At 39.6% G+C, this 22,225-nt stretch overlaps 1 protein-coding gene across 2 annotated transcripts in view; it reads right to left on the reverse strand.

The window, feature by feature from the left end:
• Nucleotides 1–18,036, reverse strand: part of LOC126334925 (TELO2-interacting protein 1 homolog) — a 139,203-nt gene extending 121,167 nt beyond the window's left edge. For both annotated transcript variants that reach the window (XM_049997647.1, XM_049997646.1), the window contains exons 1-3: nucleotides 17,811–18,036; nucleotides 4,698–4,909; nucleotides 220–356 (exon numbers count right to left, since the gene is read on the reverse strand). In XM_049997647.1, coding sequence (XP_049853604.1) covers nucleotides 220–356; nucleotides 4,698–4,897 — 337 coding nt within the window. In that variant the 5' untranslated portion in view covers nucleotides 4,898–4,909; nucleotides 17,811–18,036. The remainder of the gene's footprint in view (nucleotides 1–219; nucleotides 357–4,697; nucleotides 4,910–17,810) is intronic.
• Nucleotides 18,037–22,225: the final 4,189 nt, after the last annotated feature.

The raw sequence follows: 22,225 nt of genomic DNA on the forward strand, positions 1-22,225 counted from the left end.
AATGTCGCTATCTTAAGAAAAGAGTTAGAAATTAAATCCTTGGGCTTTCTGTTTTCAACACCAAGTTTTCTTTTCTTATGACCTCTTAAAGATAACTTGGCTTCAAATTTTTCTTACCTAAGGAATTATTCCTAAGTATTACTTCACATTCAATCACTATTTCTATTTCTGATGCCTAAAGTAAAAAATTCATTGCAAAGTCTTGATTAAAATACTTACTTAAATTCTCTTGATCTTTGTCATACAAATGATTAAATATCAGTGTATATATTCTGAAAAATGTGTTGATGTTGTCAGCCTCCGTTGCTTTCAGAAGAATCTTTAAAGAATCAACAAGGGCCTGTCGTGTTTTCAACCTGAAACAATAAATTTGGAAGTACGACATTGCCATTTTTTCTACAGCATATCTCATAAAAACAACAATGTCGTTAATCTTACCACATGATTTCATGGTTTAGCTGCATGATACTTCTATGCCTAAGTACATGTATTATCTATATACTGTTATAAATGCTTTGACTTACCTCATAATCTCATATTTAAATATTACTAAATATTTTTGAAGAAAAAATCAAAATAATGAAAAATTAGCTAAAAGTAATCAAATGCAAGGCAGGACTGAAAATCAGAACAACTGAAACAGTAACTAGTAATATAAAAACCAATACATAATATGCTGTTACTCTCCTGTTAAAAATAGTGCTTCAGTATTTATTTACATCTATGCTCTACAAACACATGTACCGTGACTGGTTTGTAGCATCTCAATCAAATAATGATGTTGTTGTTCTTGTTGTGGTCTTCAGTCCAAAGACTGGTTTGATGTAGCTCTCCTTGCTACTCTATCCTGTGAAGCCTCTTCATCTCCGAAGAACTACTCCAACCTACATCCTTCTGAATCTGCTTACTGTATTCATTTCTTTGTCTCTGGCTACGATTTTTACCCCTCACATTTCCTTTCAGTACTAAACTGGTGATCCTTTGATGTCTCAGAATGTGTCCTATGAACTGATCCCTTCTTCTAATCAGATTGTCCCACAAACTCCCCCCCCCCCCTTCCCCCTAATTCTATTCAGTGCCTCCTCATTAGTTACATGAGCTACGCATCTGATCTTTAGCATTCTTCTGTAGCACCTCATTTTGGAAGCTTCTATTCTCTTTTTATTTAAATTGTGTATTGTCCATATTTCACTTCCATGCATGGCTACACTCCAAACAAATACTTTCAGAAAAGATTTCCTGATGCTTAAATCTAGACTTGATGTTAACAAATTTCTCTTCAGAAATGGCTTTTCTGCCTTTGCCAGTCTACATTTTGTATCATCAGTTATTTTGCTGCCCAAATAGCAAAACTCATCTATTTTAAGAGTCTCATTTCCTAATCTAATTCCCTCACCATCACCTGATTTACTTCGTCTACATTCCATTATCCTAGTTTTCCTTTTGTTGATGTTCATCTTATATTCTCCTTTCAAGACTCTGTCCATTCTGTTAATATGCTGTTCTAAATCCTTTGCTGTCTCCGACAGAATTACAATGTCATCAGCAAACCTCAGATTAGATTAGATTCGGTTTTTGTTCCATAGACCCAAAAAATGAGATTATTCTCGTGGGTGTGGAACATCCCAGAAAGTATAACAAAAACATAAAACATTTGAATATAACACTTACTACCCTGATCATTTGTCCGGAGATTCTCGAAATAGGTGAATACAATGCGGTAAATTGGAACAGCTAATATTTACAGAATTAACACACTGTCAGAATGAAACATTGTTATGCACTATTAATAAATAGTTCATACACAAAATACCCTAATCTTGACTGTTGTGACCAAGTGCTGTCAAAACTAATAGACATTGTTACTTAAGCTGGCTTAACAGTCTCTTAAGATATTCATGTATAAAGTAGAAAGTTTTTATTTCTCCTCCCTGAACTTTAGTTCCTTCTCCAAATTTTTCTTTTGTTTCCTTTACTACTCACTCAATACACAGATTGAATAACATCAGGGATAGGCCCTGTCCCACTCCCTTCTCAACCACTGCTTCCCTATCATGCCCCTCCACTCTTCTAAATGCCATCTGGTTTCTGTACAAATTGTAAATAGCCTTACGCTCCCTATATTTTACCACTTCCACCTTTAGAATGTGAAAGAGAGCACACCAGTCAACACTGTCAAAAGCTTTCTCTACATTTACAAATGCTTGCCTTTCCTTAACCTATCTTCTATGAGAAGTCGTAGAGTCAGCATTGACTCATGTTCCTACATTCCTAAAGAATCCAAAATGATCTTTCCCAAGGTCAGCTTGCATCAGTTTTTCCATCTTTCAAATAATATAAAATCCTAAAACTGAGGTGTGACATTTCCCAGCTCTTACCACAAACTATTTCCCCTATCACCCACCAACCCCATCAGCTCATAGCACACTTTTAAGACTGAGTACTTTTTTTCTTTGTGCACTATTCTAGTCATGCCAAACAGTATTCACTGAGGAATACTCAAAACTGATAAGTTATGGAAGATTTGTGGTACTGATCTGCTCCTAGTTCAAGAATCTCTTGTTGAACTAAGCCATCAAAGGAAGATTCTTTCCATTTAGTGGCACCATCCATTACTACTAGCGGTAAATACTAAACAACCTTAACCCTAATTTAAACCATATGGCATAGGGACTCCTACTTTTATACAGTCCACTAACATCAACCATATTCACTATAGACTCTATGATAAACAGGTATTTAAGCAATGAAACATCACAAATTGTTATTGATGAGGTTTCTTCTATCCTACTCCCTCCAAATTTGATCGTTTTTCTGTTATGAGACTGGTTCTCTAAGGATTCCACCAAATATACTGCTAATAATTCAGATCACAGGCATTGTCATTATTTGTGTGTCTTGTGAAGCAATGATGACCAGCAAATGCCATTTGAAGTGATAGAAACATAAACAAGTGTGTCTACAGCTGTTTTAAAGTGCCCAATGAGAAAGCTGCACACAGGTGTTTAGTTTCAGAGCTAGGAGTTGAAGTAATTGCGTCAAATCCTGAAATGAATACAACCATAGAATTTGCAATGTATCTGGAAAAACAATAGCTTTCATCCTCAAAGTTAACAAGATACTATTCATAATAATAAAATAATTATTCGTCACATGATATACAGCCCAAATGATGATTTTTAACTGTTCAGTAATTGTAATGAATTTGTTCCTTACATCACTTTCACTGGCTTCCAAAACTCGCAATCAATCTATTATCTTCCAACCTAACCTAGACCTCAGGCTATGCTTACACCACAACCTCTCCAGGATGAGATTTTCACTCTGCAGCAGAATGTGCACCGATATGAAACTTCCTGGCAGATTAAAACTGTGTGCTGGACCAAGACTCGAACTCGGGACCTTTGCCTTTCGCGGGCAAGTGCTCTACCAACTCAGCTACCCAAGCACAAACCACACCCCGTCCTCACAGATACTGGCAGAAGTAAAGCTGTGAGGAAGGGGTGTGAGTTGTGCTTGGGTAGCTCAGTTGGTAGAGCATTTGCCCACGAAAGGCAAAGGTCCCAAGTTCGAGTCTCGGTTCAGCACACAGTTTTAATCTGCGAGGAAGTTTCATCGCAACTTCTCTCAAAAGACTTGCTTTCAGTCAGGTCATATCTGCTGGCTTCATCAACTCACACCTACACAACCTAAACATTTAACATAGAATTACTTTACTTAAAACATAAGTTGCTCTTTACGAGTTCATTTGCACTGTGTCCATTTTGCTGAGAATGAAAAAGTAAGAAAGGTTCCATATGTAATCCATGGCCGATCACTATACTTACACCTATTAATCATGAAATAGCAGCAGTAATAAATGTTACTGACTGGAATGTTTTTGCATCATAATAAATTAACATACAGTCAGAGAAATAGCTTTCACGAAACAATGTGTGTAAAAAAAGCCAGTAAAATCTTGAAAAGATTTCAAAGTGTCGCAAAGCTTGCCAATTTAGTTTAAATATTCAGAAATATTACACTGTATATTTTGGACTATGACTACAATATCAATAAGTCACAACAGGAATCAGCAAACACATACGGCTGTAACAATTTGTAGGAATATGAAATGGAACAAAAAATAAGGCTCAGTCATAGGTAAAGCGGGTGGTAGACTTCGGTTCATATGTTGGATACTAGGAAAATGTAATCAGTCTATAAATGGGCTTGCTTACAGAACATACGTGTGACCCGTCTTAGAATATTGCTCAGTGCAAGGGCCCCATACCAAATACGACTTGCAGGGGACATTGAATATATACAAACAAGTGCACAACAAATAGTCACAGGTTTGTCTGATACACAAGTGATTGTCACAGAGATGCAGAGGCAACGGAAATGACATATGTTTAAAGACAGATGCAAATTACCACATGCAAACTTATTTACATAATTTCAAGAACCAAGACAATCTTCAGCATGTATGTATACTGAAGACAAAATTGGACTACTTAACAGCATGCACAGTGCTACTTAAGTAATCACATGTGAATGCCCAAACAGAATACGAAGAAGCTCTAATAAGTTTCATGCACTACCCATTGGTTTGCAGAGTATAGATGTAGAAATAGATCTGGAGCAATGATTGGCCATATACTCTCAAAGCATGATTGACTATGTATTCTCAAAACAGGAAAAACAAAACTACATTCTACCTTGTCTGTGGTGCGCGGAGATGAGCTTCCAATGGAAACATCACATATGCCTGTAGGGCCTGCAATGCTTCCCGTGGGCAGCAGGATAAGACAGTGTTCAGTTTCATTATATTGTCTAATGTTGGATCCTTCATAACAGCTGTGCAGAGTGGCCGCAAGCGGCTGAACTCTGCTGCAGCTGCCGCTTCTGCTGACTGCATCTGAATGCTTTCCTTTATTCATGAAACAACAATGAAAATCACAATATAAAAAAATGCAAGTGGGAGTAATAAAAGCTTGAAATCACAAAACAAGTTCACATTATAGCAAATGTATAGAAGGGTTGTAATTTATCATCACTGTTGATTAGCTTTTTTGAGAAACAATGAAGCAGCTGGATAAAATATAGAAAGAGAATAAAATTGTAATGGGATACAGATACCAAAGCCATGGTAAAAAATAAATAAATGACATAACCCTTTTTGCCAAATAGACTGACAAAGCATTCAGTCCTCAAAGCACTCTGATAACTAGGAGTCTAACACTGTGAACAGTGGAAAAACAAAGACACCTATCAAACCTGGTACTTCACAGTACGATGTAAAGCATCATGGAAATAAATAAAACATAAAACAAGAATATATTAAAACATTTGTGACTTCACATTATAGGCCAATTTACTTCCACAGTGTTCAATACTTGTATGAGGTACACTGTATCACTGATCCACAATTTATATAATTTTGAACTACAGAGTCCACCAGAAAAATGTATACATTCTTTGTCAGGCTCTATCAAGATATCTATATTGTCATTCAATTTGAGTTACGAGTGTGGTGTAGTATGGTCTTTGGCTCAACCAGCTGTTAGTACTTTCATCTCGGTATTGACAAAACAAAATGGCTGGAGCACGCTTGACATATGAACAACGAAAATGTATTGTGGAGTGGTTTTTCAATTTTGATAACACCGTTGAATTGCAACATCAGTGGAGGCGGGTTTTTGAAACAGAACCACCAACCCACCTAACAATTAAATGCATCATTGACAAGTTTGAATTGCATGGAACAAGTTGTGATATTCACAAAGGAAGATCAGGAAGACAGCATACAGCTACAAGTCCTGCTTCATCAGCTCTCATGTTGGAAAAATTTGTTAATTCTCCACAGAAGTCTGCTTTGCACTGTGCGCGTGAAGTGGGGGTTAGCAGTAAAAGTGTACAAAGAATTCTGAAAGCTGCAAAGTGGAAAGTTGACATTCCACGATTACTGCACACGATTAATGACGATGATCCTGATCGCCAAATGCAATTTTGTGCAAATTGTAACTGATGACGAACAATTTGTGACAAAGGTAGTGTGGAGTGACAAGGCACAATGTAAACTTATTGGAACCATTAATTGACATAACAGTGTGTACCAGGCACTGGGAAATCCGCATGTTTATGTGGATAAAGTGATCAATCTACCAGAGGTTCATGTGTGGTGCGGACTATCATATAGGGGCTTAGTAGGACCCTTCACCTTTGACGCTACTGTCACTAGAGAAGTGTACCTGAAAATGATACATACATCAATTTTTCCAGGTATACATGCGCTTTATGGAGCTGATGAAGAGGTCTTCTACGAACTGGACAGGACATCACCACCCTACCACCTAGCCATACGAGCTTTTCTGGGTGACAATTTTCTGGGGCACTGAATTGGTCAAAGCGAGCCCATTGAGTTCCGTCCACCATCACCAGATCTAACACCTATGGACTTTTACTTGTGGATAACTGTGAAAGATAATATCTATCGACGTAAGCCATGCATGCTGGAGGAATTTCGCTAGGAGATTTCAGTGACACATTCAGCGATCTTCACTTTAAAACTGACTGACATAGCCGTGGCCATAGTCTTGTTCATGAAGGAAGGGACATTCCATGGTAAACAGTCATGATAAAGGAAGTTTTAAGAAAACAAGATTATTGCCTAATAGACATAAAACAAGGGTTAATGTTATAGACAGAGAGATGGTAAATGAAATGTGTTTCGTTGTCGAGAGGGTACTGCATGAAGCCTTCAACAACTAAACCATAGCAGAACATTATCGTAGCATCTCTCTCAAAACCAGAGAAAATTCTGATCATATGTAAAGGCTGTTAGTAGTATCAAAGATAGCGCCCAGAAACTCACTCACGGATGAGAAAGGAATTGAAACTGAAGGTACAAAGCAAAAGCATAACTGCTTAACTCTGTTTTCAAATGTTTCTTTCCAAAGGGAAACCCATGAGTACTGCGCCCCAATTTAATTCTCGTACTTCTGCAAGAAAAAGTGAAATTAATATTAGTGTCAGTGACATTGAGAGACAACTGAGATATGTAAAACAAAACAAAGCTCCAGGGCCTGATGGGATCTCTATCAGATTCTATACTGAACTGCAGCTGAGTTAGCCATTTTGTTAAACATAACACACCAAAAATCAGTCAAACAAAACACTGTGCCCAGTAGTTGGAAGACAGCACAGGTCATGTGTATCTACAACAATGGCGCCAAAAGTGATCCACAAAACCACCACCCAATATCCTTGACAATCATTTGTTGCAGAATCTTAGAACATATTCTGAGCTTAAATGTGAAGAAGTATCTTGAACAGAATGACTTCCTCCATGCGAACTAGCATGTATTCCGAAACCATTCATGATGTAAAACTAAACTTGTGCTTTTCTCCCACGATATACTGAAAGTTATGGATCAAGCCAGTCAAGTAGGCTAAATACTGTGTTTCTTGACTTCCAAAAGGAATTCGACTCAGTACCACAAGTACACTTACTATCCAAAGCCTCACGTTGGTGTACAAATGTGTATCATTTTTCCATAAATTTAATAAACAGAACACATACACATAACAGAGACTTCAGTCATCAATAATACATTCTCCTTCACTATTCACAATAGTCTGTCAGAACTAGGGTAACTTTTCAATTCTGCGACAATAGAAATCATGTGGTTTCGAGGCAAAGAACTCATCAAGCCATGTTCAGAACGCATTTTGTCCCGAAAAGGAAGTTCCTTGAAGGATGTTTGAGAGAAACTGGAAAAGGTGAAGATCTGAGGGCACAAGTTCAGGTGAATAAGGTGGGTGTGGAATAACTTCACAAACCATATCCTGTACAGTATTTTTTGTCACTCCAGTAGGATGCAGGCGGGCATTATCATGGAGTTGCGTCACTTCACGCAGACTTCTGGTCATTGTTCTTGGGGTGCACTACAAGATGTCTCACTTGTTGCTTGTTGACAATAAATATCAGCAGTGATGATTACACCTTGGGGAAGCTATTCATAGCACACCACACCATTACTGTTCCACCAAGTGTGTGTGTGTGTGTGTGTGTGTGTGTGTGTGTGAGGATTTTTTTGTTTGAGGTTACGGGCGCTCACAGGCGAGCTTTTCAGCACCCTTATGCACATTAAATGATATGAATATGGATAAAATAACGAATATATTGTCATACAGTAAGGAGGAAACCTACTCTCACCTCACTCGAATTGACCACACAATCGCTCTATCTCACATGCAGTAAGACAGCAGAAAAAGAGCGAACGGCGCTACATATGAGATTACAACCCACGTACAATGACAAATGAACTATAAAAGGACACAAGAAAATGTCACTGACAGACCACTTACAAAAAACGTGTGAGCCAGCCAACCTGTTAACATATTAAAATCATCTCTCTAATATGTTGGGAAAAATATTGGGCAATTCACGAAACTTTAAAACTCTTAAGTCCATTCATTTGAATGTTTCCTAAAATAGAGGGCAAATACATTAGCAAATCCACTGCGCCCTACTGGTCAGAAAATAAAACACAGTCCAATAAAATGTGGCGCACAGTGATCTGTAGACTACAAGCACCACACACTGGAGTGTTCTCAGACTGGAGCAAGAAGTTATGCATTTAGAGCTCTGGCCTATGCACAAACAAGTAAGGAGGACCTCGTCCTGCCAATGTGGCTGGAAGGAGGTATGCCACGGCCGTATCGTGGGCTTTACTAAACAGAGCTTATTCTCTGTCACTTCCAGCCACTCATCCTCCCATCAATGAAAGACTCTATATATCAACAGAAAGATTAGAGCATGCAGGGAGATGGCAAACTAAAATAACTGAGGATCATGATACACCACTTTCACTGTTAAACCTGTCCTTTCATTCCCCCGCAGTACGCATGTGTCCTGGTACCCAGCAGTAAGACACCGCCTTCTGCAGTCATTGTAATGGGAGGTGGGCATCCTGGGCAATCTGTGCTACTTTATGTGCTGGGTACAAATGTTGTAGAGAGTTAAGGGCACTCAGAGAATTGGAACAGACAAGAAATTTAGTACTGGAAGAACATCCCATCTCCTCCAGAGCCCAAAAGTTCGCATTTAATTCTGGGTCGAAGACAGTAAAGTCTTGAGACAGCCGGACCCTGACAACACGATTCAGGAAAACAACAGAGTACCCTGTTTAGACCCATCTGTAATGTCAGGTACACACTTGTGGTGCTCACACAAAATATCAGGAAATATTGCATTAAAAACAGAAGCAGGAGGTTAATCCCACCTGTACTGCACTAAATCTAAAATTATACTGGGCCGCTGCAGTGACCACAGTGGCAAGCAGTTAAAACCCTGGATTTGGGGTGGACATGCTCCACACACCGAGTGACTCCAGCACTTGTTGCACTCAGGTCCTAAACAGCATTGTTGCTCATGCATGGTTGGGGAAAAGATGTGAGGAACTTGCAAGTCTGCTGCAACACAAGGAGCTGTCGCCGGATGGTGAGTGGTGGTTCCCCAGCCTCAGCATAGAAACTGGGGGTGGGGCTGGTCTTCCAAGCGCCTGTGACCACCCAAATCCCTTCATGGTGGATGGCATCAATAATCTTCAGGTAGAAAGGCCTCACTGACAGATAAACTGTGTATTCACAGTATAGCTGTGAATGCACAAAAGCCCTATAAAACTGTCTGCTCTCCAAGGCCTGTGGCTAAGGCACTTTATGATATTCGGCACCTTCTGGGCTCTGGCTTTCAGTTCCTTTGGGTGTGGCAACTATGATAATTTGGAGTAAAAAATGAGGCCCAGAAACCTCACTGAGTCTTTAAATTGTAGAACGGTGTCCCTCAGCAGTAAGTTGAATGCTTAGACAGAAAGGACTGTGTGAAAACGGGGAACTGGCCACAAAAGCCCCACTGATGGAGTGGGACCAGAATACTGTGTCTCCAAGTAGTGTTCAACACCTTACCGATATCAAAGAATATGCCAGGACAGTGAAAGCCTGCTGAATAGCTGCCTCTAGTAGGGTCGGGTTGTCAACAGGGGACCAAAATCTCCGGAATCCACACTGAGAGCAGCTAAGGAGTTGCCTGGTCTCTAAAAATAACCAGACAAGGTAATGGGTAACCATGTGCTCCAGGGTCTTTCCTAGACAGCTTTTTAAGGCAATGTTCCAACAACTACCGGGACACGTGGTACTTTCCTGGTTTGAGGAGAGGTATCAGAATTGTCTGTCTCTAGGAATCAGGGAAGTTGGCTGTTGGCCATGTAAGATAAATTTGATTGTGACTTGTTGCAGTGTCACGATTATCAGACACTGCTGACTCCAGCTCGCAAATGGAGAAAGGGGAGTTGTAAGATGCTCTGCCATCATCTGAGCTTTGTTTGGAGACACCTGTTTCAGCACTGCTGCTATTGGTTAACTGGCTGTGTTTACCAAAAATCCTGCAGATCGCTTCTCATATTTTCGTAGAACAAGTGGAACGGTTGATGAAGGCCAGGAACACTTGACATGGCCTTTTCTTGTTTTCCTTCATTACGTGTCAAGCCTTGGCTCTTGCGACATGAAATGCTGTGAGGTTCTCTGCTGTCAGGCAGCACTTAAACCATAGAAAAGACACGCACCTGCCCAGATTGCTAGGTGACACTCACCAGTTGCCCCCGAAGATCAGCTGAAGCTTTGGGATGAATAAGTCAGTGGTATGATGGCTCACTCATGTAATGTGGTCCGCCCATTCCTGGATACTGTCACAGTGTTCAAATACAGCCCACTGGCTGAACGGCACCCAGTTGGCCCTACTGACCATCCATTTTTGTGGCTTCTCTTCAGGTACTTCCCCCCCCCCCCCCCCCCCAGCGGGTGAATGTGGAGTAGGAACTGGTTGCTGGAACGAAGGTCATCAGTGACTTCCCGCTGCACAGTCTACAAGGGCTGGAGAGCAGAAAGAAGAGGCTGATGGCTGGCAATGACCCAGTAGCAGCACAAAATAGGTGGAAGTACCTGTGCTGAGGATGCACAGCTCATGAGGCTCTCCAAAACCTGACGCCAAGGACAATTAGAAGTCGAGCCGCACAAAACATGATGGGCTTTGAAGTCTCCCAGTAGGAGAAATGGCAAAGGAAGTTGTTCCATAAGATATGTGACAGCCTCAGAGGCTATCACATCATGCAGAATTAGATACAGGGAGCAAACTGTCATCTTCCAACACACGTTTTTTAATGGTAACTTCTTACAGGTCAGTAGGCAGGAGGAGAGCAGAGGAGTGGTGTGCATTATTGCAGTCAGGTAATTTTTGCAATAGAGCGTAAAGTCTCACAGTGTCTTCAGACACTTTAAAATGCGTTTCCTGCAGATACAAGCACAGGGGGCATTCCTGTGCTAGGATTTTCCTCCACTAAACTTCCACTGTAATATGGGAACCATCTATCACAGGGGTAGCACTTTCGTCCTGGCTTTGTCGGGGAGGGGAGCTCAGAGTGGGTGGTAGCTCAGTCCGACATCAAGGTCCATCACCTCTGAAGAAGATTCAAGATATGCATCACACAGGATGACATCAACATCATCAGACACTATACATCCTTTCTTCTTCAGTGGATGATTATTCACCTTTGACTTCAAGCTTCAGAGCCACATCCACAGAAGTGGTAGTGCAGTGCTAGACAGTGGACGAGACTTGATCTTTGGAGGAACAGGAAGTCCCACAATGTCAGCAACCAAGGCCTTTTCTGAAGTTCTGGAGGGGAAGGTGCTTCAAAATGCCTGCAGCAGCACAAGTGCATTGACAAATGCAGGTACTAGTGATGACACTGACACTAGCAACCTCCGTTTGTGTAGCATCGACTTGCTGCACTGGCTCGTTTCAGTACTGAAGCAAAGGATGTGGCGAATGTTGGTGGCAGCATGGCTTTATACAACTTTTTGGCTCTTGGATCTTCCATTCTTCAAGATTTACACTGCAGTCTCGACTCCAGGCAGGATGAGCTCCAGAGGAACTATCACACTTCAATGGTGATCAACAAGCGACTTCTTCGTGAGTGACCTTACCACATTTGCCACACCCATTAGTAGTATGCACAAAGCACTGGCATTTGAAAAAGTGCATTGGGTTGGAGACATAAGGCCGCACGCTGAGGCAAAGGAAACCTGCCTTAACATGCTCTGGAAGTTTTGTGCTGCTGAAAGTCAGGATAAAGGAGTCAGATTTGAAAAAGATAGCCATCCATCCTTTCCTTGATATTCTGCATATCAACTGTTCCCCATTGGACCAATTCAACTTGCAGATCTTCTCTAGGAATGTTCAAAAATTCTCGCATGCCCCAACACCTCTGCTGTAATTCAATGCGTTGTGGAACTCCGTTCCAATGGAATACTCCCAAGGCTTTTTGCTTTCTGCAGTTTTGTTGTTTGCTGGGAATTAGAGTTTTGACTAACAGTGTCCCATCTTGTCACTGCTTGACTGATTTTAATGTCACTGTGATACCTTCTAAATCCTTTGGAATGTAAAAAGAGGAGAATTTCTCAAATGTTTCCTCTCACCTCTTAACAGTCCAAAGTCTACATAGTACATAGTATGCCCACACCGAGGTGCGGCAGATTCCTCAGAGATTGCCCGCTAACAACTGTTCCACCTCAACAGCCATGCATCTCATCCGCACACAGCACACCTTGAGACTGAGGGTTGGCTCTCTCTCTCTCTCTCTCTCTCTCTCTCTCTCTCTCTCTCTCTCTCTCTCTTTTTTTTTTTTTTTTTTTTTTTTTTTTTTTTTTTTTTTTTTTTTTTTTTTACTATCCTCGTGGTCTGTGTCCCTGACACACAAAGTTCCACTGCCACATCATACAGTGGTTGCTCAAGCATGCCCAGAGCTTAAGATGACAGGGGACATGCAGTGCTTACCAATCCCCAGCTTAGGAACCCCGGGGTCACCAAGCCCATACTCAGCAAACAAATGCAGAGCATCTAAGGGCTCCCCCAGATGCGTAACACTACCCTTCGTGAATGCGCATCATCTTTGTATGGGGGTTGCTGCTTTTTTTTGGGCTCAACCATTCCTACCTTTTCCTTATGTTAGCATAAAGAGGCAATTTCTTGTCACCAATAAAGATACAGAACAGGAATATGTGGGGTTGTTCATGAAAGAACTGATGACGAGCAAGCAGAGATGCACATACGGCTACCCACTGATTTTTGGGCTTAGAGCATAAGTTAGCCATAAACCCGACTTGTTAACCTTCTCCACTGCACACAAATGTCACACAATGCTGGAACAATCGCAGTTAATTACATTTGACAGTTCTCCACTACAGTGATGTGGATGATTTTGGACAAATGCATTTAAATGATCTTTATCAAACCCAGAATGTAAAGAATCACTAATTTCAGAATGATTCTCCTTAAAGTGAGAAAACCATTTTATTGCCATGTTCTGTCCAATAGTACTATCATTATACATGGTGCAAATGTTTCTGGCTGCCTCCACTGCTGTCACCATTCTATTGAATTCAAACAGAAGAATTTGTTGGGAATGTTCCGATTTCTCCATTTTCTAGCATCCACAGCCTGACTCATTATCTCCAAATGACAAAATAACAATATGTAAACTCAAACAGCAACAGTGAACTACAAATAAAAAATGATAATCAATAAATAAGCCCATAGCAAGTGGAATACCAACATGCAAAACAAAAATGCTACTAACTTATGTATCTAATTAATACAATCATATGTTGTATCAAGCTAGGTTTGTGACAGGACTGAGAAATGTAGAATCAACTTCAGGTGCCCCATGGAAGTAGGTTGGGGCCGTTGCTGTTCACATTGTATTTAATGAACTTGTCAACAATATCAATAATAACCTCAAATTTCTTGAAGATGATGCAATTATCTACATATAATGAACTACTGTCTGAAAGAAACTGCACAAATATTTAGTCAGATGTTGACGAGATCTCAACTTGTTGACAAAGGTTAGTAGCTTGCTTTCAGTGTCCAAAAATGTAAAATTTTTCACTTTATAAATGAAAAAAAAAAATAGTATCCTATCACTACAATACCAATGAGTCACAGTTTGAATCAGTCAACTCATAAAACACCTGGTGTAACCACTGTGGAGATGCGAAATGGAATGATCACATAAGATCAGTCATAGGAATAGCAGGTGGCAGGCTGTGCTTAACTGGAACAACTCTTGGAAAATGCAACTGTCTACAAAGGCAACTCCATACAAAACACTTGTGTGGCCCATCTTACAATATTGCTCGAGTTTGTGGGGCACGTATTTAATGGATTAACAGGAGAAGCTGAACATATAGAATCGCAGCATGAATGGCCTCAGTATTGTTTAACCTGCAAGAGTCATGGAGATGCTGAGAGAACCGAATTGGCATACATTTGAAATTAAAAACAGTTACTCACAAAACGTCTAGAACCAACTTTACACGATGAATCTTGGAATATATAGCAACCCTTTACATATTGCTCCCATAGGGCCTGCAAAGGCAAGATTAGACTAAATACAGAATGCACAGAGGTGTTTAAGAAATCATTCCTCCCACAGTCCATAAGTGAATGGAATGGGAGGAAGCCCGGTATAATGGGAAGTATTTCTCCGACGCACTTCACAGTGGTTTGAAAAGTACAGATTTAGACAGGTGAGCATTATAAGCAAGTTTCTGAAACAGCTGAAGCACAATTACAGTATCAGCAGCTGTTATGTTGCATACTGATGTTGGAAATTCGCTGACACTGCTCGTAGCTAATTGGGTCATAGTTTACAGTAGCCTATGAAAATCACTGAATGTAACGATTTCTTTTGGTAGAAGATATGACTTAATCACATTTGCTTTAGGTATAGAGACATGAATTTTAAAGTTGGTTACTGACTTTTGTATTTATTTGGTGACAGGAAAGAAACTAGATGCACTAATAAACTCAGTTATAGCGAAGCCTGAGGCCTAGGTAAGGTTGGAATGTGGCCGCTTGATTATCAATTGGCAAAGTTAGTGATTATAAGTAGAAGAAAAGACGTTAGTTTACAATTTGGAAATTAGTGATTATGAATAGAAGAAAAGAAGTTATGCTGTCAGAATGGACTTTGTGGTCCAACACCTAGATTAAGTTGGTGTGGGATAACAGACTTGTGAGTTGGCAAAACCAATGAATCTCAACAGCAAAATATGACTGTCACAATAGACTGATGAGTAGCATGGTCCAAGATGTACATTCCCCGTTGCAACAACAACTTGAATGCCTTATTCTCATTTTACTGAAAACTCTGATGGTGTAGTTATTTCCAAAATAATAGAACATAATTGCTGCTAACTTTACACATGAACCATAGGAAATTACGAATGGGCATTCCAACTGCCCACCAACAACTGAGTCATGATTTGTTTATCTCAGTTCCCATCATTCAACACACCAGTTGTTGCCAACATCAGCACAAAACAGAGAAGCCGTAGACACTGTAAGAGCACTTTTACCTTCTACAACATTTGGTGTAGCAATATTGCCACAGCTGGTTCATTACTCTCTACACATAATCAACAGTGAGAAACATCTCATATGGATGTTAAACATCACATGAACAAAATGAAACCATTCATACTCTCCAATAGGATAGATAGGCTAAGATTTAATGTATACTCCATTAATATTAAGTGAAATGGACTTCAGCGTACAAAACAAGTGAAAAGCATCAGACGCATTTACTTTTCACCACGGAAAAGGTATATAAAGTAATGGACATACCAGAATTCACGGGACACTGTAGCCATAAGTCACTAAGTGAATAAGGAGTTAAAAAGTTTATTTATATTAATAACGTTACAGTGTGTACACAATTTGAACACTACATAAAAATCTCATTATGTGGAACTATAAATAATATACACATCATATAGCTAGCGGGTAGTGTAATGAATGGGGAATTTTAAAAGAGGTTCTTGCATGAATCTGTTGAGCATGCTGCACTGCTCTTACAGCTCTTTTTTTTAAGTTAAGAAAATGAACTAGGTGATGTGTCAACCCAGAATATAATTTTGTACTGAAGGATGCTATGGAATTGGAAAAATAGGCAATCTGAACACAAAGCAAAGATGTAATATACTTAAGTAATATATTTATTTCATTTATGTGTGTACACAATTTGAAGTCAATATTTGAAAATTTTGATTTCCAGAGACGGTCAATTCTGCTGAAGTTTGGTGCTGCATGTATCATTTTATAATCAGAGGTTTAGAAATGTTGCCATTTCACATTGATCATTAGCCCCTGTTCACCTGAAACCAACCATTTAGTTGGGTTGAAGTTTTGCTTACAGTTGATTCAAGAAAGAATTTATTTATTATTATTATTATTATTTTCATCTGAGGAATACATCTTAGCACTTAACTTTAATACATGTATCACCTCTGTTACCTCTTTGTATAGTTCACAAGGAACGATTTTAATTCTGTGCCTCTAACAGTTTATTGCTTCTCTGAAAATATTTTGTAGTTCAGTCCTCCCCTACCACCCCCCCCCCCCCCACTTCCCTGTTTCCAGAGTATTTTGTAGAAAAATCATAGATGGCAGTAGTTTCACATTTACTTTCCTGAAGCCATGCTGGGCATCAATAAGAATTTTATTTTTATTCAAAAATTTCATTACCGTGTTACACATTATATTTTCTACATTTTTAGTTAAGTCTGTAAATAAAGTGCTTGGTCTACAGTTTCCTGATTTGTCTCCTTTCTTATGAAGGGCACCACTGTGGCAATTGGTAGATAGATAGATAGATAACGTGTCTGTCAGAAAAGATTTGTTTACTGTGGCTGGCAGGCGTACAGAAATATCCGTAATGAATTTCTTTATGACCTAATCAGGAACACCATCAATTTTTGAAGACTTTTCTTAAACATATGGAGTTCTTTTGAAAATATAGAGTGAATCAAGGCAATAATGTACTTAGATTAGATTAGTGCTTGTTCCATAGATCATGAATATGACACTTCATAATGATGTGGAACATGTCAGGGTAATAAAAGGTGTCTATACAAGATATTACATTACACAAAATATTATACGAAACTTAATATTTTTGATTTTTTAGGGGGTTGGGGAAATTGCCAACTTATTATATTCAAAAATTCATCTAATGAGTAGAAGGAGTTGCCATTCATAAATTCTTTTAATTTCCTTTTTAATGCTATATGGCTATCTGTCAAACTTTTGATGCTATTAAGTAAGTGACCAAAGACTTGTGTGGCAGCATAATTTACCCCCTGCTGAGCCAAAGTTAGAGTTAACCTTGAGTAGTGAAGATCATCCTTTCTCCTAGTGTTGTAGCCATGTACACTGCTATTACTTTTGAATTCGTTCGGATTGTTAATAACAAATTTCGTAAGTGAATGGCCTATATATATTGTGAGGCTACAGTGAAGATCGCTAGCTCTTTAAATATGCGTCTGCGGGATGATTTAGGATGAGCTCCAGCACGTATCATTACTTTGTTTTCAACGTTTGTATTACACTGTATCACGAACTATCACCTAATTTGTGGTACCTACACTACACAACTTGAAAAAATGAGATTTCTTGGGGATTAGAAACTCTGATAATGATGTTACTACTCACAGTGACACTTTTCTTTCGAAAGGGCGCTTTATTTGCTCTCTTCTTTGCTGAGTTCAAGATTGCTTGGGGTTCTTTTACCGATATTAGCTCATCATTAGCATTTTTTTTCTTTTTTACGTAGGAAAAATATTACAGTACATAATCTTATGGTGGAGTACACGCGCTATCTCATATGATAATAACAATTCACCACAAAAAAATTACACCAAATACATACCGTACGTCAAATGTACATGCAGATTCACATTTGACAATAATTAGAGGCTCGAATTTGGTCTCGTCCGAACCGAAGCATACTTGCACTTCAGGACGCTAAATTCACATCATAATATAATAATGACGACTGGCTGTCAAACACTTGTTGTAAACAAACCGCACATTCACAACATTTCATAATCTCTCTGCAACCCGCGCAACGCAAAGATCCTCAATTACAATTCAGAGACATAATAAAGATCAATGATTGAAGCATAGAACACCCTTCGACCATAGATACTTATATTTATGGTCGAAGAGAACACCCCACTGGGTCGATACACACTGGATGCCATGGAACGAAACATTGAAACATTTTACATTGCATTCCAAATGGCGGAAATTACACAAATCTAAAATACTTCAGAATATTGCTGATACTCAAATCTAAAAACTTCAGTGTAAAATATTCCGTTCTCCCAAACAATCCGTTTGGTTTTCAAGGGAAAACCACTGTGGTGGCATTAATACTTGGCCGCAAAGTAGTTGCTAAAAAAGTAAGAATAGTGCTTTACAGCGTGAAGGAACTTGTATGTTTTATGATCAGTTTATCTTGCTAATTCTTTTGTTGTTTAATTGTTGCTATGTGTATGTAAAATAAAGTAGCATACTGCCACTCTCGTGTATGGTCATCCCGTCTTATTGTGATTAGAAGAAAGTAACAACCAAAGTGATGACCCCGATGTGATTCGTTGCTAACGAAATTTTTTTTTCAAGCGAATGATCGACGCAACCGCGCAAACAAACCACGACGAAAATCGAAAGAGAACCATCTGCAGCCACAGCTACGTCGCAGCGCACCGACATCGACTTCATTCATCAAGATGCAAGTCCGATGAATCGTCTAGGGCTTTTCAAGTTTCCGCCGTTTTAGCCCAACGTCTTGTTTACGCACAATAAGTTTATTTTTCAACAGCACGGCGTACTTACAAATGAAAAAGATGGCACATATAGAAGGCGCTGTGATAGAGGCAATAGAAGATGTCATATCCTTAAGTTGCTACGTCACATTAAAGGAGGCACTTACGCAACGATAGACTTTGTCGCCGAAGCTCGGACTACAGAGAGCCTTTAACAAAGGGAAACCGATCTCGTCTAGAGTTATAGGAATCTTTGCGTAGGCCGGATCAGATTTGTTGCCTGAACAGTCATTACACATACTTTGGCTGAGCGAGTTGCCTGTGAACATTCGAGCAGCAACAGCCGCATGTAAAGGTTTGTCACTGTGAGAACTAGCGCAGAAGGGAGACGTTTTAGTGAATAACCTGACGAAAGATTCCTTATGCGCCGCCATCGATAATAAGAGTAATAACGATCAAGGAAGAGGCTTGTCATATAGATACCGTACGGAGGTGCCGATGCGAGAACACTTATGACTCTAAAATTATCGGAACAGCGGCACAATGTATGACGCCACTGTGAGCGTATTCTAGAGAAGCAAATCAATCACAAGAAAAATCGACCGACGCACATCTAAGACGGATATGGGTCAGTGCTGCTGGTATCACAGGCGTTTTCTGGAAGCCGCACGTTGCTGTACTATATCCTGCTGTTATCCAAGTGCGATGGGTGGATGTTAAAGGAAGCTAACGTCCGCACCAACAACTTGTGCATCCACGGATGAAGTTGCTAAGACATATGGGAATATCAATGCTGACTGAAGGGCACAAGTCACAGAGGTTTAGTTGTACGTGCATTTCCAGCAAGAATTTTTGGGAGATTCTGGCTCTGAAATGAGCATCTATCCCAAACACTTAACGTCAGGCCTATCACTCCGATGCAACATCGACTAACGTCAGAAAATGAGTTAGCCATCGAAACCTCTGGAGAATAGAGACAGACTTTGGACTTGAGTCTTTCATTAGAGTGCTCTTGAACGTTCATAGTCACAAAAATGTCGCCGATTGTTTATCGCATTTTCACCTGTTGCCAGACCTAGTCAACAGGAAGTTCATTATACTGAATCTCAGTTCTGATGCGAGGAATGTGTCGTCCATGCTAGGAGGTGTAGAGGCACACATTCAACTGGGTAAAAACCAATTCACCACAATACACAATAGGATGTCTGACAGATTGAAGGCTTTTCAGTCGTCGGGAACCGATACCACAGCATATGAGGATGAGCACTTAGGCCAGACAATACAAGAGTTCCCATTGCTCACCTGCAGATTCAGAAACAAGAGGAGACGCAGACACTCTACAAGGTACCACATTTACATGACGCTGGGCCAGCCCATTGCAGCTTGTCCGAGAAGACTGCCACTAGACAAACTCTTGGCGGTGCAGGCTTGGTTTTACAAACTCCTGAAAACAAGTATTGTAGACAGATTGGATAGTCCTTGTGCATCTGCCTTACACATGGCTATAAAGATAGATGGACCATGGCGATTATGTAGACACTATACTGCACTCAATACCGACCCCTAACGTAACAGACTATAACAGTGCTCATGCTCAATTGTTTAGCGTAATTGATTGTGCAAAAACATATTTGCACATTCCTGTAGCAGTGGGGGATGTATCAAAACCCACAGTAACAACACCTTTCAGGTGTATTTATGAAACGTCCCCTTAGAAGAATTTTACAAGGCTGTGCTTAAACTGACACACAATAATTTTTTTTGCGCAACGAAATCTGACTTTCAGTAATCCCTACAAGAGAATGGCCCTGACTAACATTAATCTATATGTTTCACAAATCACTTACCTCACAAAAATCTTGGTTACTCGAACTACTGCAATACAGTGAGCGCCACTACTGCCAGCTAACTAAAAGATTCAAACTACGGAAGTCACTAACTACTGATAGGCACAGTTAGCAAATGAAAGATTTTAATACAGAACAGACAATGTATTTACCTTAATAGTCATAATATATGTATCAGTTCATGACATCCAGTCTTACAAATTTCAAAACTCCGCCATCTCTCTCCCCACATCCACCACTGCTGGCGGCTCACCTCCAACTGCGCAATGCTACGCGCTGTTAGCATCCAGCTGCCGCTGCCCAACACTACAATGGCAGACAACAATGCAAACCAGCCACAGACTGCACACGGCACAGCCAGTGATTTTTCATACAGAGCGCTACGTGGCGTTACCAATAATAAAACGTAAACAGCCTACTTACATAGCCCCCATGCTCCCCACAAAAAAATTTACAAATTGTTTTGGGCAGTGGCCAATACAGATTTGAAAATTTTTTTCATAATTACAATAACAAAGAAATGAAATGCACACACATATCGATACAATGTTGGTCAAAAGCTAAAATTTTCTCACAGTCCATAAAGACAGTCCTGATCATTCATCAAAGTAAAATTGCAGTGTTTCTCTCAAAGTCTGAGTAGTAAAAGAAAATGCACACGGAAGTAATGGATTTCCATGCAGTCTTCAAGAAGTAGCATTGTCCTTCCAACGGAAAGACAGTGCTGACTCTTGACATGCAGACAGGTAATGGGCCACAACAGAGCAAACCCATCGCAGAGTCAGTAGAAGTTTTAAAGAATATTGGTAGGTAGGTTGTCACAGAGTAGACCCATTCTAGTCCTGGTAGAGATTACGGTATTGGTGGGCCACCAGAGGTGCAGACCCACTGCAGTCCTTGTAGAAATAATGGTATTAGTGGGTCATCAAAGGTGTAGACCCACTGTAGTCCTTGTAGAGATGGCCAGCAGCCATCTGTTTGACTGTGCAGGTGCACAGTCACCACTGAAGAGTCTTGCGAATAACATAGCAAGTCCATAACCCACCACTTGTGCACTCACAAAGTTTTTTTTAATTGTCCTTAGAACAAGCAATGCTGTTATCTAGTCTCTTGCTGAATTATTAACACACGTGCAAACACTATCAGTCCCTACTTCTCACATATTGTCTATATACTATGACCAACAGAAACGTGTGCAGTGAAATGTAATTTACAAGTTACTTAATTTGATGAACTGGTGTCAATTACAATTTTATAACATAAGAATACAATAACAAAGGTACAAAATATATCATTAAAGAACATAACAATACAGATAACATTTGTAGTAGTAGAGGCTTTACAAAAGAATCGAAATAGCAAACACATCAGTGTTACAAAAATTACGACATAAGTACATATATAAAAGATCAGAATAACTTTTGAAACATCAACTTCACACATGAGTATTAGAACAAAACAGAATAAATAATGTGTAAACATCTTTACAAAGTAAATAACATGTTATTAATGCAAATTATATTTGAGGATAACAGTATTCCTCATCATAGTGAATGTAGCTTAGTACTAGAAAAATTCTGCAACATTATTCTTATCAGATAAACATATAAAGACAGGAAGAACATAAATACACAAGGGTACACAAACACATAGTGGGATAACACAAGGAA

The sequence above is a fragment of the Schistocerca gregaria genome, chromosome 2 (genome assembly GCF_023897955.1).
Source record: "Schistocerca gregaria isolate iqSchGreg1 chromosome 2, iqSchGreg1.2, whole genome shotgun sequence".
NCBI classification, from domain to species: domain Eukaryota; kingdom Metazoa; phylum Arthropoda; class Insecta; order Orthoptera; family Acrididae; genus Schistocerca; species Schistocerca gregaria.